This window comes from Lissotriton vulgaris, chromosome 4_1 (genome assembly GCF_964263255.1).
Source record: "Lissotriton vulgaris chromosome 4_1, aLisVul1.2, whole genome shotgun sequence".
NCBI lineage: Eukaryota > Metazoa > Chordata > Amphibia > Caudata > Salamandridae > Lissotriton > Lissotriton vulgaris.
This window is the reverse complement of record NC_141691.1, coordinates 89364368-89377664: the sequence shown is the minus strand read 5'-3', so window position 1 is coordinate 89377664 and position 13297 is coordinate 89364368. Positions and strand designations below refer to the sequence as shown.

At 46.2% G+C, this 13297-nt stretch overlaps 1 protein-coding gene across 4 annotated transcripts in view; it reads left to right on the top strand.

The window, feature by feature from the left end:
- The window catches only part of STARD8 (StAR related lipid transfer domain containing 8), a 565518-nt gene that overhangs the window by 528766 nt on the left and 23455 nt on the right, over positions 1-13297 (top strand). For all 4 annotated transcript variants that reach the window (XM_086918342.1, XM_086918343.1, XM_086918345.1 and 1 more), the window contains 2 exons: positions 6323-6386; positions 10821-12106. In XM_086918342.1, coding sequence (XP_086774468.1) covers positions 6323-6386; positions 10821-12106 — 1350 coding nt within the window. The remainder of the gene's footprint in view (positions 1-6322; positions 6387-10820; positions 12107-13297) is intronic.

The following is a 13297-nucleotide window of genomic DNA, read 5'->3' as shown; positions in this document are numbered from 1 at the left end:
AGAGCTATTGTATGCTGCCTGTGGCTAGTGGCAACACAGAAACAAGCATTGGGAAAGCCAATAGGTCTTGCGTATGCAACAGGTATGGCTTTGCCAATGTGTTCTAGACAGGTTGTACGACAGCGTGGCTGCTGTTCAGCATGGCTAAACGATAGCGGTGTAATAGAGAGATGAGTGTTGTAGAGTGTCATGGAGTAGGGCAGAGTGTTTTCAAGCGGAGTATTGCGGAGTGGTGTAGAGAGGAGTAGAGTGGAGTGGTGTGTCATGGAGTAGAGTGAAGTGGCATAGATTGGAGTAGAGTGGTCTAAATATAAGTGGCGCAGAAGGGAGTGGTGTAGAGTGTCGAAGTGGAGTGATGTAGAATGCAGTGGAGTGGCATAGCGTCGAGAGGAGTACAATGTCATAGAGTGAAGTGGCGTAGAGTGTCATAGAGTGGAGGCTCACAGAGTGGAGTAGAGTGGAGTGGCATAGAAGGTAGTATGCATGATGTGGTAGCGCACTGCGATACAGACAACACTTTTTCAACTGAAATGACTAATACTTTTGCATAGAACTACAGTTTGTACTGATAAAATTATACAGCACACAAACGATAATGCGTGAAAATGGTATCATCAAGCGCATTGATTTGTTTAGATCATATTAAAATATTGAATTCCAACACACTTCAGAAGTACAAACAAACGTGCTTCGTTTGTGCTTTCCTAATTTGATGTATTCTAAAATATTTGCACAGTTTTCTTACAGACATTTCAGTGTTGTTGTATGCTAGAAAAAAGCCTTGCCTTTCCCACCCCAGATTGTCAGACACATCCTCTGACTTTGAAGTCAGAGAAAGAAAAGTAAAGAACACGCTTCCATGGAAGACAAAGCCTGCATTTGACCTCTGTCTTTGAATGCACAGCAAAAACAAAAGTTAAAGGGCTGTTTACGGGAAGATAGTACTCATGGAAGAATACAAGGAGCAAATCAGAGAGGCGGTAATCAGGCTATGCTCCACGGGAGGGACTAAGACATGCTGGACAACCTAAAACAAATACAGCCAGCAAATATAGAGCAGGCAACTGTGAGTTGCAAAGCACAAAGGCAATGGGAAGCAATGAGCAGAATGCATTCCTAGGGCAACTTTCAGAAAGTCCCCAAGAAGTCTTTAGCAACCATAGAGCTGTGCTATTTGGTCGGCTTTGTTGATAAAACCAAGGCAGTGCCACATGCATTGTTATGTCTAAATACCTTTCACTGCAAAGCAGTGATTGTTTGAATATGATGTTCAATGTATATGTGTATATATCTGTATCTCTCTGTACAGACAAACATATGTCTCCAACCTGACATGGAGCCACTGTACGACCACACACCTTCAGCCCCTTCACACAGTATCCCCAGGACGCCGATGCCGGGCTTAGGACATTTTGTGTTTATTGTATTATTTTTTAAAGGGAAGCGACAGGGAGGAGCGCATAGTAGTGCGTAAGCTTTGCTCCACATTAAGCCCTGTCGCCTCCAAGTCCCCGCTCTCTCCTCGCACATGGAGATTTTCATTTTTTTTTTTTGCTGCTGCACTTTTATTTTTTTAATGAATTTTTTTAAAATTGCATTTGCATGGTGATTTTCTGGTGCAATATATATCGTGCCCTCATGCCGGCTGCTGGAGATCTCACGTAGAAATGTCATGGCTTTCAAAAGAGTAAGTGAAATGCTTTTAAAGGACCTGTCTGAGAGACAATGTTGGAATCTGTAGTAGTATTATTAGGGCTGGCTTTAGTGCTGCTGGCACTTGGCGCAATATTCTTTTTGCCCCACCCTGACCTCTTTCTCCATGGATTCCCTCATGTCGACCCTGGAATAGTGCCCCCATCTCCATAGCTGATCTCTCACATGCATTGCGCTACTCATACCAGTGTAGGGTGTTGGAGCATTTTACATCTCGCACACATTCTAAAGAGACCAAGATTCATACATGTGCAAATCAGTCTTTAGAAAAATATGACATAAGACAATAAGGGTTACAAAGTGTAGGAATCATGTGTCATCTGTTCTAGCAGGCAATATATTTTACGAGTGTTTAGTTTGGAGAAGTACAAACTCAGGATTTAAAACGTATCACACAGTGTCTGGATGTACTAATAAAAATGTATGTCTATCCAAACGAACCCTTTATAGCAACATTTAAAGACAAAGAAAGACTTTGGGGAAAAAAATAACATTGTAGCCTATGCCATACTGTTTACATGCAGCCCTTTGATGACAGTTCATAGGTCACTGTGCTACATTAGGATTGTAATTTATAAACTGCAAGTAACAAAAGCATGTCTAGGACAAAAGCAGTAACCTACTGAGCAATCCAAATATAATAGAATTCTGTGATTTGCATGATCTGCATGGTACAGTTCCTTGAAGCAGGTATGTTAACCTTCTGCGCTTCCTTATGATGAGTCAAAACTTCCACTAGACAAAACTCTGAGCTCTCTCCAGCAGGAACATTAATCAGCAGAGTTATCTTTGCATTTTAACTGCTGCCTGAAAACTGCTGACTGTGCAGCAGGTGCTTTAAAATGAATACGTCATTTCTACACACAGCTCCCCAGAGATCATGCCCCACCCAGGTGCAGCTGCACCGGTCGCACCTCCATAAAGCTGGCCCTTACAATCATGGACACTAGCATTATGCAACAAGGAAGGAGCAAATTATGCAGTATGGATAGGCAAATTATGTGGCGTAGTGCCGCATATTTTGTTATTGTATTACTTTGTCATTTTGACACGTTAACACTGGACCATGGTTCTCCAAACCGGTCCTGGAGGGCCGGATCCGTGCCAGATTTTTTGCATATCCCCATTCAGATACGTGTAGTTATTTTTAAAATCTGGCATGGATCCGGCCCTCCAGGACCGGTTTGGAGAACCCTGCACTGGACAAAGGTTTTACCTCATTAGTTCCAGTACCAGACTATCGACCTATTCACTGCAAAAGATCTGTTAGAGTGGTCGGGGTTACACTGGCTTCCATGTAGGGCGATGTTCTAGAGCATGTTTGTTCTCTTGTGGGGGTCCGGATGAGGAGAGGGGTTAATTTACAAAGCGTGACAGCTATAAGGGTGTATCTCCTAGGCATTCATGTACCTTCAAACGATTTCCAGCCTAGTTGGTGAACAATAGGTAAGTTCGAGGAATGCTGGCATAAGTGTGCAGTTAAGTTCGAAACACCCCCGGGAAACACATTGTCATGGGATGTGGTTGAGGTACATCGTGAGCGGATTCGTTTCATATGGAGAAGAAAAGAAAACAAGCATTGGCAATGCCAATAAGTCTTGCACTTGTGTGTGTCAGAGCCAGGGCCCAAGTCCTAAAAAAAAGAAGTGGGGAGGACGCTGATGTCCCGACAGGCTCATTGCCTCCCCTTTCTCACCCCTTAGATGCGATTGCATCAGAGAAGTCCGAGCATGAGCAGCGTTCTGAATGAGCTCCGATCTCGCCCCAGAGAGGCCAAAGAGTGAATGTGTGGCTCCATTTGCTCCTGTTATCAAACTCCCGGTAAAATAAGTGGGGGACGCCGTCCACTCTCGTGGGACCCCGACTCGAGCTCTGGTCAGAGCTATTGGCGTTATAAATGACAATGTCTTTCACACACGTGCTTTGGTTTGGAGTGGAGTACATGTATGTGGTGTGTAGTAGAATTATGTGGATTACATTAGAATTGTTAGTTGTGGAATTGTGTGGTATGGAGTGGATTTGTGTAGTGGGATTATGTCTACGTTTCCCTCAACCATAATCATGCGTGCCATCCATTAATATTAATGGGGCAGCCCGGTTATGCACAGAACCTGGTGATAGTTACATTAAGCGAACAGTGGTTCTTCTACACAATTTGTGGAGAACCTTTCTTATTTTAAACCATTTTACACCATTCATTGGAGATCTCACATTGTTGGGTATAAAATATGAAAGGTTCTTGACAAATTGTGTAGCAGAAGCACTGTTGGCTTAATATAATCATGCATGCAGCAAACATCGTGCACATAGTACATGCTTCCCTTGCCACCCTGTGAAAGAATGAATTGTGTTCTGCTCTAAGGAGCATGTAGAATGGGATAACACTGCGTGCCCTTCAAGTAAGTACACACAGAGCAACACGAACAAAGGGAGACACTCACTGGAAGTCACTGGGGAGAGCCCGACTTGGGGGAAAACATTGCAAGTACACCCTGGAAGACACGCGGAAGACGTAAAGAGAGAGACTGTTATAGGAAGACACTGGGGAGAGACAGATATGTGGAGATGCTGTCACAAGTAAACACAGGAAGACACTCTGAAGATATAACCAAAGAGACTGTCACAGGAAGACACTGGGGAGAGACCAGCAAGGGGGTACCACTTCACAAATCTACACAGGAAGACAGCTGGTAGAGACAGCCATGGAGAGACAGAGTTACAAGTACACACAGGAAGACACCTGGAAGAGACAGCCATGGGGAGACAGAGTTACAGGTACACACAGGAAGACACCTGGAAGAGACAGCCATGGGGAGACAGGGTTACAAGTACACACAGGAAGGCACCTGGAAGAGACAGCCATGGGGAGACAGAGTTACAGGTACACACAGGAAGACACCTGGAAGAGACAGCCATGGGGAGACAGAGTTACAAGTACACACAGGAAGACACCTGGAAGAGACAGCCATGGGGAGACAGTGTTACAAGTACACACAGGAAGACACTTGGCAGACAAAAAAAGAGACACAGTCACAGGTAGACAACGGGGAGAGACTGACATAGGGAGACACTGTCGCAAGCATGCATAGGAAGACATAAAATTTGGGAGACAGAAGGAGGGTGTGGGAGCACACTGCTTCACCTCCCAGCAGAGTCGCCCCTGGGCATCATGGTAGATGCAGTTCAGATCGACAAGCGAGTACACTTGGAAAGTCTTGAGTGTTTCACCAGGTGGGTGCAGATTAGTGCTGGCCATCTCTGGACACGTGTTTCTGGATTATTATCCGTGAGATAAATAACGGTGATGGATCAAGCCCTGATCTTTGGACTGGGTAAGAGCGGTCTGCTTAATTCAGACACTCTGTTCATCACCACCCCCTTTTCTGAATTGTTCAGCAGAGATTAGGCAAAATGATTTGGGGTTGCTGAGCAGGCTGCCGTATCCTTGGAACGTAGTATCTCTCCAGGCACGCAGGTGCCTCTCCACGAGCTCGTCAGCCCACAGCGGCTCGAGGGCAGCCTTTAAGTAGAAGGAGGGTGTGGGAGCACACTGCTTCACCTCCCATTGGGAGACACTTGTCCCAAGTATACACAGAAAAACACTTGGAAAACATAGACATGGGGAGATGCAGTTAAAAGTACACACAGAAAGTCACTCGGAAGACATAAACAAAGGGAAACAGTCACCGGGACAAACTGGGGTGAGACTGGCCTGGGAAGACAGACACCATCACAAGTCTACACAGGAAGACACTGTGGAGAGACCGACATGGGAAGACACAGTCACAAGTAGATACATGAAGACACTATCGAGACAGCTAGAGGAAGACAAGGGGAAGAGACGGACAGGGGGAGACACAGTCAGAGGAAGACACAGGATAGGGCCAACCACTGGGAGATACAGGAAGATATGCAGGAAACAAAGACACCAGGAACATTAGCCATTGGGATACTACAGGGATCAGACAATTGGAGGTGCAGGAAAAAAGTCTTAAGAAGTGCTTAATTTGTTCCTTTGTTTGCCTGTGCTCCGCTCTGGTACTTATTTTTAAACCCCAGCACTTATGAGACTATACCACAAGATGGTGCTCTCTGCCTATGTTTGACCAATGCCGGCCAGAATGTTTAAGGAATACATTGGTACACTCCAAATACATCAACTAATGTATAGACAGGATGTCTGCAACATGGGACGGCACAGACACAGGGCGAACGGGGCTTGAGGATGTACAGAGAGATGCACTCAGTGACACACAGAGTGACAGTGCTGGGGCACTTAGAGACGTGGGAGGATGCAGTGACCCAGTCACAATCAGGCATGCACAAAGGTAGAGATACTCAAAGAGGTGGTGGGATGTGCAGCGTTACACAGAAGCTATACTCCACAAGACAAACCATGGCATACAGGTTAGCACCCAGCCAAGTGGCAACGCACCCCCAGAAGGCTGTGTTGTAACACCTTAGCAGTCGCGGAAGGGTACTACACAGACGCAAAGTAACAAAAAATAGTGTACCCGTTTGACTTTGCTTTTCCTGCAAAGCGTTTGTAATGTGATTGCCCCCTGTAGGTACTTGTCCCAACTCTAACCTGTCTCTACTTCTCTTCCAGGAGGCTGATGACCCTCAACTCCTGCGCCTCCATGAAGCTGGAAGTCCACTTTCAGCATAAGCAGGTAGGCACGATTCGGGGCGGCACGGTGTAGGCACCAGGTCATAAAAGAAGGTCACCTCACCTCACCTGCCCAGCATCAGCATATCTTGCACAGGGAATATGCCCTCAGCTGAAGTATGGAAAGTAGTGGTGGAGACGACAGATTTTGTGGGTGCTTGTGTATTGCAGAAGCAACAGCCTATTGTCTTCAACACATTAAAACATAGTTACACAGTAGGCTTTGGGTCAGCCCCATGCTCTTGATTGGATGGCTTTCTTGTCTATTGCATTTCCCAGGTACAATATGCAGTAGATTTCTTACCTGTTCTGTGTTTGTACTCTTCTGGGCCAAATATCTTCTTTGCATGTTCCGATTGGACGACTCGTATCTTTCCACTGCTTATATTGAGTGAACTACTTTCTTTCTTTTCGCACTCCATGAGACTGCATTTGTTTTCTTGCACCCTCCCTCTACCTTGTGTGTTGCTTCCCACTTTACATCCTTGCACCCCCCTCGCTCTTCGAGTTACTGTCACAGCTCTCCGCGTCACTCACTGACCTGCCTCAGGAGCATTTCTTCTCTACAGTGCTCTGATTGGATGACGTCTATCCTTCCATTGCCTAAATTCAGGAAACATCTTTTTTCTTTTAGCAATCCATGGGAGAGCATGTGTCTTCTTGCTCTCTTCATCTCTACTCGGTGTGTTTCTTCCCACTTCACTACCTCACGGCCTTCTGCTCTCTGTGTAGGTGTCCCACCCGTATCCTGCTTGCCATTTTTTTAAAAAAATACCCTCTCACGCAGCACCCATGTCCTTTCCTGCTCACAATCGATACTTTGTGGCAGCGTTTGCATCCTTCCCACACCTTTTGCTCCTATGTTATGCCTAAATACATTCAAAGATGGCCACCATGCATTCATAGGCATCCATGGTTGCCGTCTTTTCATGCATTTTGTATTAGATATCAAGATGGCTGCCACAAGAGTGGGCACATTCACAGCAACTTGCTAGGAAAGCAACAACCATTCGCCAAGCCAATTGGTTTCAGAACCACAACCTATTGGTTTTTCCAAAGCTTGTTGTAAAAATTTGAGACCAATTGGCTTATACAACGTGGAATTTAAATTTACCACTTCCAGGGTGGAAAAAAAAAGAACTGAACAAAGTTCCTAGACAAGTCCAGGACAAATTAATGTATCACTTTTTAGTTAGCACTTACACTGATGTACACTGTGAAGGGTTGGAGATACTTTACGTTATATACTTCTGCCATCTAGCGGTTGATTGGGAACTTGCAGCTAAATCAAGGTTAAAAAAAGTGTTTCCCTTTTGTGAATGTCGACAAATAGGTGTGTTTGCAATGAACCCCCCCCCACATCTTGCCTACCCATAACCTCATCACCCAGTGCTCCACAACGCCCCCCAAATCTGCATCATCTTTGGATTGCATTGTAGGTCTGGGATAACATCGCACCTGTTTAGACTTATTGTTATCAATTCTTTAAAATATGCAGAGTGGGGCTTATCTCTGCCCAGAGGAGTGTTTCTCACTCACCTCATGGTATTGGCTGGTGTATCATTCCACCTTCTATGGGCATTTTAATGCAGGAGGGACGAGTTTACATCTCAAAAGTACATTGAACCATCATACAGTAGATTCTGTAAGTCATATTATAACATAGCCGCCAAGGTTTCAGATTGATATGTGTGTCAATTTCATAATTTCAGTGTAACTATGAGTGACATTCAGCGACTTTCTTGCGAGTAAAAGCAAGCTATGAAGATGAGGGAAACTCATAACAATCTGAAAAACACCTATTTGAGCAACGAGAAACTCTACGAACATCTTAAAACTGCTGCAAAGCACCAGAAATGTGAGGGCACTAGCCTAGTGCTGTTATCCAGGGGTGCTGCCTGTAGACAATGCGTCGCTGCAGCCAGGCCCCAGGTTCAGGAGTTGTGAGGGAAGGGGGAGGTGTGAGAAGGCTACATACATATCTGGTGCTGCCTGCCCTTATCTCTCTATTGATATCAGAAGGTGGAGACTTCCTGTACGTTCCCCCAATGCATTACACTATCAGAGCTGTCGCATCTAAGCTTAAATGCTGATCACATTTTCTAGCATGCAAGTACCAGACACCCAGAAAACTTGGAAGCAATGTTTGTGAATAAGAAATGTTATTTTAAAGGACATTGTATGTACAGCTTGAACCAAGGATTGAGGCTACAATGTAATATGTGCTAAAATCAATTATAGTGACTTTTGCTTGACAGTATTTAAAGATGTGCATTCCATTGTGATAAAAGTTTCTTCTACAGCAGCTCTCTGTCGGTTGACCAGAGACAGCGCTCCCATTGTGACTCGGAGCCTGGAAACCATAGAAGGCTCTTGAATGCCTAAAAGCTATCTATCAGCTGCTCAGACAAGAACCACCAGTAAAGAGTGTACTATCCCAACTCCCAACAAGGTGACCAGAGATTTCTCCCTCCTAGCCACTCGGATCAATGGACCAGAGAAAGGTCTTTGGCAACCACTGAAACCAGAGGGTCCAAAGATTTTTGTCACTTAGGCATTCAGAGCATGGAGACCTGAGACATCTTTCGGACTCGCGCAGAGCTGAGGGACCAGTGAAGGCTGTCTTCTAGCCATTCCTGGCAGAAGAATAAGAGAAAGCTCTTTTAGAGCCACTCAGTCCTGGGTGATCAGAGAAGGTACTGTCACAGGGGCTCCTGACAGGTGGCCTCTTCCAGCAGTGGCCCAGAAGTGGCCCTTTTGGTGGCACTCCAGAAAGGGACTGCGCTCTCACAGCCATTCCTAGCCGGGGGATCGAAAGCTTCTCTCTCATTGTCACTTAGACAAGGGTTACACAAGCTCACAACAGCCCTTTCATTGCCACTCAGCTCTTGGGGGGTCAGAGAAGGTACACTCCCAGATGCTATCAGCAAGGGGACCAGAGCGGGCTCTGTCACGTCATCTCAGACCACGAGGACCAGAGAAGACGTTTGCGGCTCCTTAGAGACGTAGGCTTGAGAAGGTTCTCTGCCATCCACTCAGAGCATAGAGCCACAAAGGCCCTTATGCAACCATTAAAGGCCCTATAAATCATTTAACGCCTCTGAAAGAGGTAGGAACTATGTTGCACCACATCTTTTGTGCATTGCATGAAGGTTTTTTATAATGGGCTGGCAGGGTGCTCGGGGGGGCCTGATCGCCTTTAGTCCATCCCTGACTATCTTTCTAGAGTGTTCCTCTCAGTGTGTTTATCAGGTGCCTAAAGTCATGCTTCCTGAACCTGCAGTTTGAGCACCAGGTAGGGTGTGCAGGGCAGGATATCTGCTCTCCAAAGGCTTGACGCTAGCACACCGTTTACCTGTGGATCGGACTCCCTGAAAACCCACCTGCTGCTTTGTCCCCAGTGACACTAATGGCGGCATGGCAGTACTCCTCCCAGACCCCTCTGGATATGCTCACCCTTTTCTCATCCAAACATGGTTCTGCACCTGTGCCTCTCACTTTCCCCACCCCAGGCATAAGCTCTTGTTCCAGCCTCAATACTCTGTAATAAGCAAATACTTGAAGAACTTTCTCTGTCTAAGCCTTGCTCATTCACCGGTACCTGATCAGCCTGCTGTCGGTACATGCTCCCCTTGGGCATGTGGAGTGGTAGTCCGTCGTAAGCAGCTCACCGATGCACTACTGGTCATACAGACCGCGCAATGGCCTTTTAAGTGCAACACTGCTGCACTTTTATTCATCCATAAAGCGCACACCTACAGCTGCACACCCACTCGTGCCTTTTCACAATTACAAAACAGATGAGTGTGCATAAAAGTTAGAAATGTTTTGGGGGGTTCAAGACTTAAGTGTGTGGCTGGTTTGTAGAATGCTGAAATGCTGGCCTTAGTTTTATGCTGAAATGCAGGGCTTTGTGAATGCTTAAATGTAGGTGTTTGTTTATGCTGAAATGCAGGTCTTTGTTCTTGGTGAGCATATCTGCAAGTTATGTGCTTTGTTAACATGCTCGTCAGCACTTCTGGGGCACATAAATACTAGCAGGGTGTTATGATGTGAGAGTACTATGCAATCAACAAGATAGTTGGGGTGTCCAAAGAACTGTACTTACTGTGATATCCTCAAAGTGCTTCTCTTATGTCATAATAGTGATCCCTGTACTGCGGTGATGTTGTAACTGTGCAAAAATAACGTTGTAGCGACTGGAGGGAAATGTGTTGAAACAAATTCTCACACCTTATTCTCCACTATTCACTACAAAAGTAATAATGAGGTGCAAGAACAAGGCTGCTACCTTGCACAAACTGTATTTGTACTAGAGTATTTTGCAACTAGTAAGGAGGCCTGGAGAACACCAGACGTGAAGGTCAAGCTTTGCTTCATGGATCCATCAATTGTTGCGCTGTCACTTACCCGTCTTTCACCTTTTTCTCTCTTTTAGAATGATGATTCCGGTGATGAGGACCTGTGTGCCATCAGTGACCGCTGGGCCTTCCAGCCGGACAGCAGGCGGTGGTCCAGGTTGGGCTCCGCTGACCTCCTTGGCCATAGCCCCGAGATCTTAAACCGAAGAATTAAGAACACCTCAAGTCGAGACAGCATCCTCACCGATCTCAGCCTGGACCTGGAGGCGTCCTCCTTGCACAGCAACACCAGCTCGGCCAGCGCTCAGAGCAGCACCTTGGCCATCGTGATCACCCCGCCGGACGAGCCGAGCCACAATGAGTTTCCAACAATCACGCCAGCCCAGAAAAGCTTAAGTGACCAATCCATTGCCTATTTACCTCAACCCGAATCTGGCGCGAAGCTGAAGAAATCTAGCTTGCGCAGGTCAATGTCAAGGTTGAGTGGAAGGAAGAAGAAAGACAAGTCTAAAAAGGTCAGCGACGAATCACCGTCACCACCAGGTCAGGGCTGTACCAAACATGATAGCTCTACATGGCAGTCACAAAAAGATGACAAGAAAGGACTCCTACTGCCCAATGGCAATAAACATTTTCTTTATCCAGAGTACAGCACAAAGATGAAGTCCAAGTCCTTGGGTAGAATAAAGCCAGGGATTGTGACAGCATGTAATGGACATGTGGGCGAACATGACGCTTATGGCAAGGCAGCCAGGTGGCAGGCAGAATCTTGGCGTCGACCCAGCTGCCCCCCAAACAGCCTTATTTACATCCCTAGTGATCACAAGCCAGGAACCTTCCCCAGATCTCTCTCCATTGGAAGCATGTGCCCGGCGGCCCGAGAGCACTTGAGTACTTGGATTTCCGAAAGTAAATCATTGGAAGCTTCTGAATGCAGTAGTATAGATTCGCAGTGCTTCGAATCCCGGAAAGGGCTCAGCTCGTGCAGCTCCTCAGGGAGTAGGACAAGTATTTATGACAATGTGCCCAACTCCTTCGATGCCACCGTTGACCCTTTTGATGTGAATAAGAGCGTGGACTTCGAGCATCTCGACGCCATTCTCCAGCATGTCCACAGCGTACAGCAGAAAGTGGAGACCTGGTCCAAAGCTCTGTGTGAAGACGAGGACCCCGAAGAGGACTTTGAAGAAGAGGCCACCTTTGCCTCCAATCATGTGAACTTCGAAGAACAGTCCATTTCTGACTTGTGCACCTCCGCCAGTGACTTTGAAAGCACGGGCAACTCCTTAAATGACACCGAGGACATTGAAACCAGGGAGAGGAGTGATTCAGGCGTTGGAGCTTCCCTGACGCGACGACGGAGGTGGGTACCTGTCTTGTGTTGGTGCCAATTGCAAGTTGTGCAGTTAAACTAGGGCTGGATGTTGGGGAGAGCCCTATAGGAGGCCCATTGTCTGTGATGTTGAATTTTGTTACAAGCATCTATATCGGGGTGTATTTTTCATTAGCGCAGTAGATGCAGTGGCACCAGGGCCCAAGGGTGTGAGGAGCCCAGTGCACAGCAATTCTGTCTTTATTTTCCACTCAACATGAGATGGGAGTTTATCTTCAGTGCTTGCGCTGTTTTTTACGCCACTGATTTGTATTGCTCATTTCTACCACTTGTATGGATGTGCTTCGCTTTCTCAATGCGCTCTCGGGGTCTGGGGTTACCACTGACCATTGTCAGTGGTCTGTGGATATTGGATTGGTTGCATTTCGTGCTGCGGGTGCTTCCTATTGGAAGTGGCTGTTGCTTATTGTTTGTTGATGGATTGTACTGAAGATTGACCAGCCAGAACTCTAAAGGATCTGCCTTAGAGGAGAGTTGTTTATGTGTAAGGATGCTTGTGCTTTGCCATTTACGTCTCCTGTTGGGGTGCATGGCTGACCATTGCCCTGCTTGGTGCGACTGTTCGATTTGTAGTCGCCATTGCAGACTGCGACTTTAATGCAATGCTGTGTGCCTACAGGTGTGTTATATATAACTTATTTTGACTAGATGCCATGGGTATTGGTGAGAAGATATGAAGTGGATTATTGCCATAAAGAACTTTCGATGGTTGTTAAAAAGCACCGTCACATCACAAGTTGTGGGGGCTTTGCGCACTGGGGTTTGAGATATTGCATCCAAATGCCGGTGTCTTGGGTGTATAATCCAGAACGTTGTTGCTAGTTTCACTACAACCATCTCTACACCGGGCGCATAATTATAGTTTGGTAGTTCAGCAATGGTCACCGAAAGGAAGCCGCCTAGGATCTCCATAGGGTCACACCTGGTGCTGGCCAAAGAATTATGTGACTTGTAATTTCCAAACGCAGTCGTTCCAATAAGCCCCAGACTGGCCGATACCTTTATTGGGTCCTCAACTCTCCGAGCCCCTGTGCGTCATCAAATTTGAGGCCTCCTTATGAGAAATTAAGGAGATTGTGTTAATTTAAGTAACCTCCTCCCCCCCGGCTCCGATACATTTATATTTCTATTAAACCTCAAAGCCGGATTCTATGAAATGAT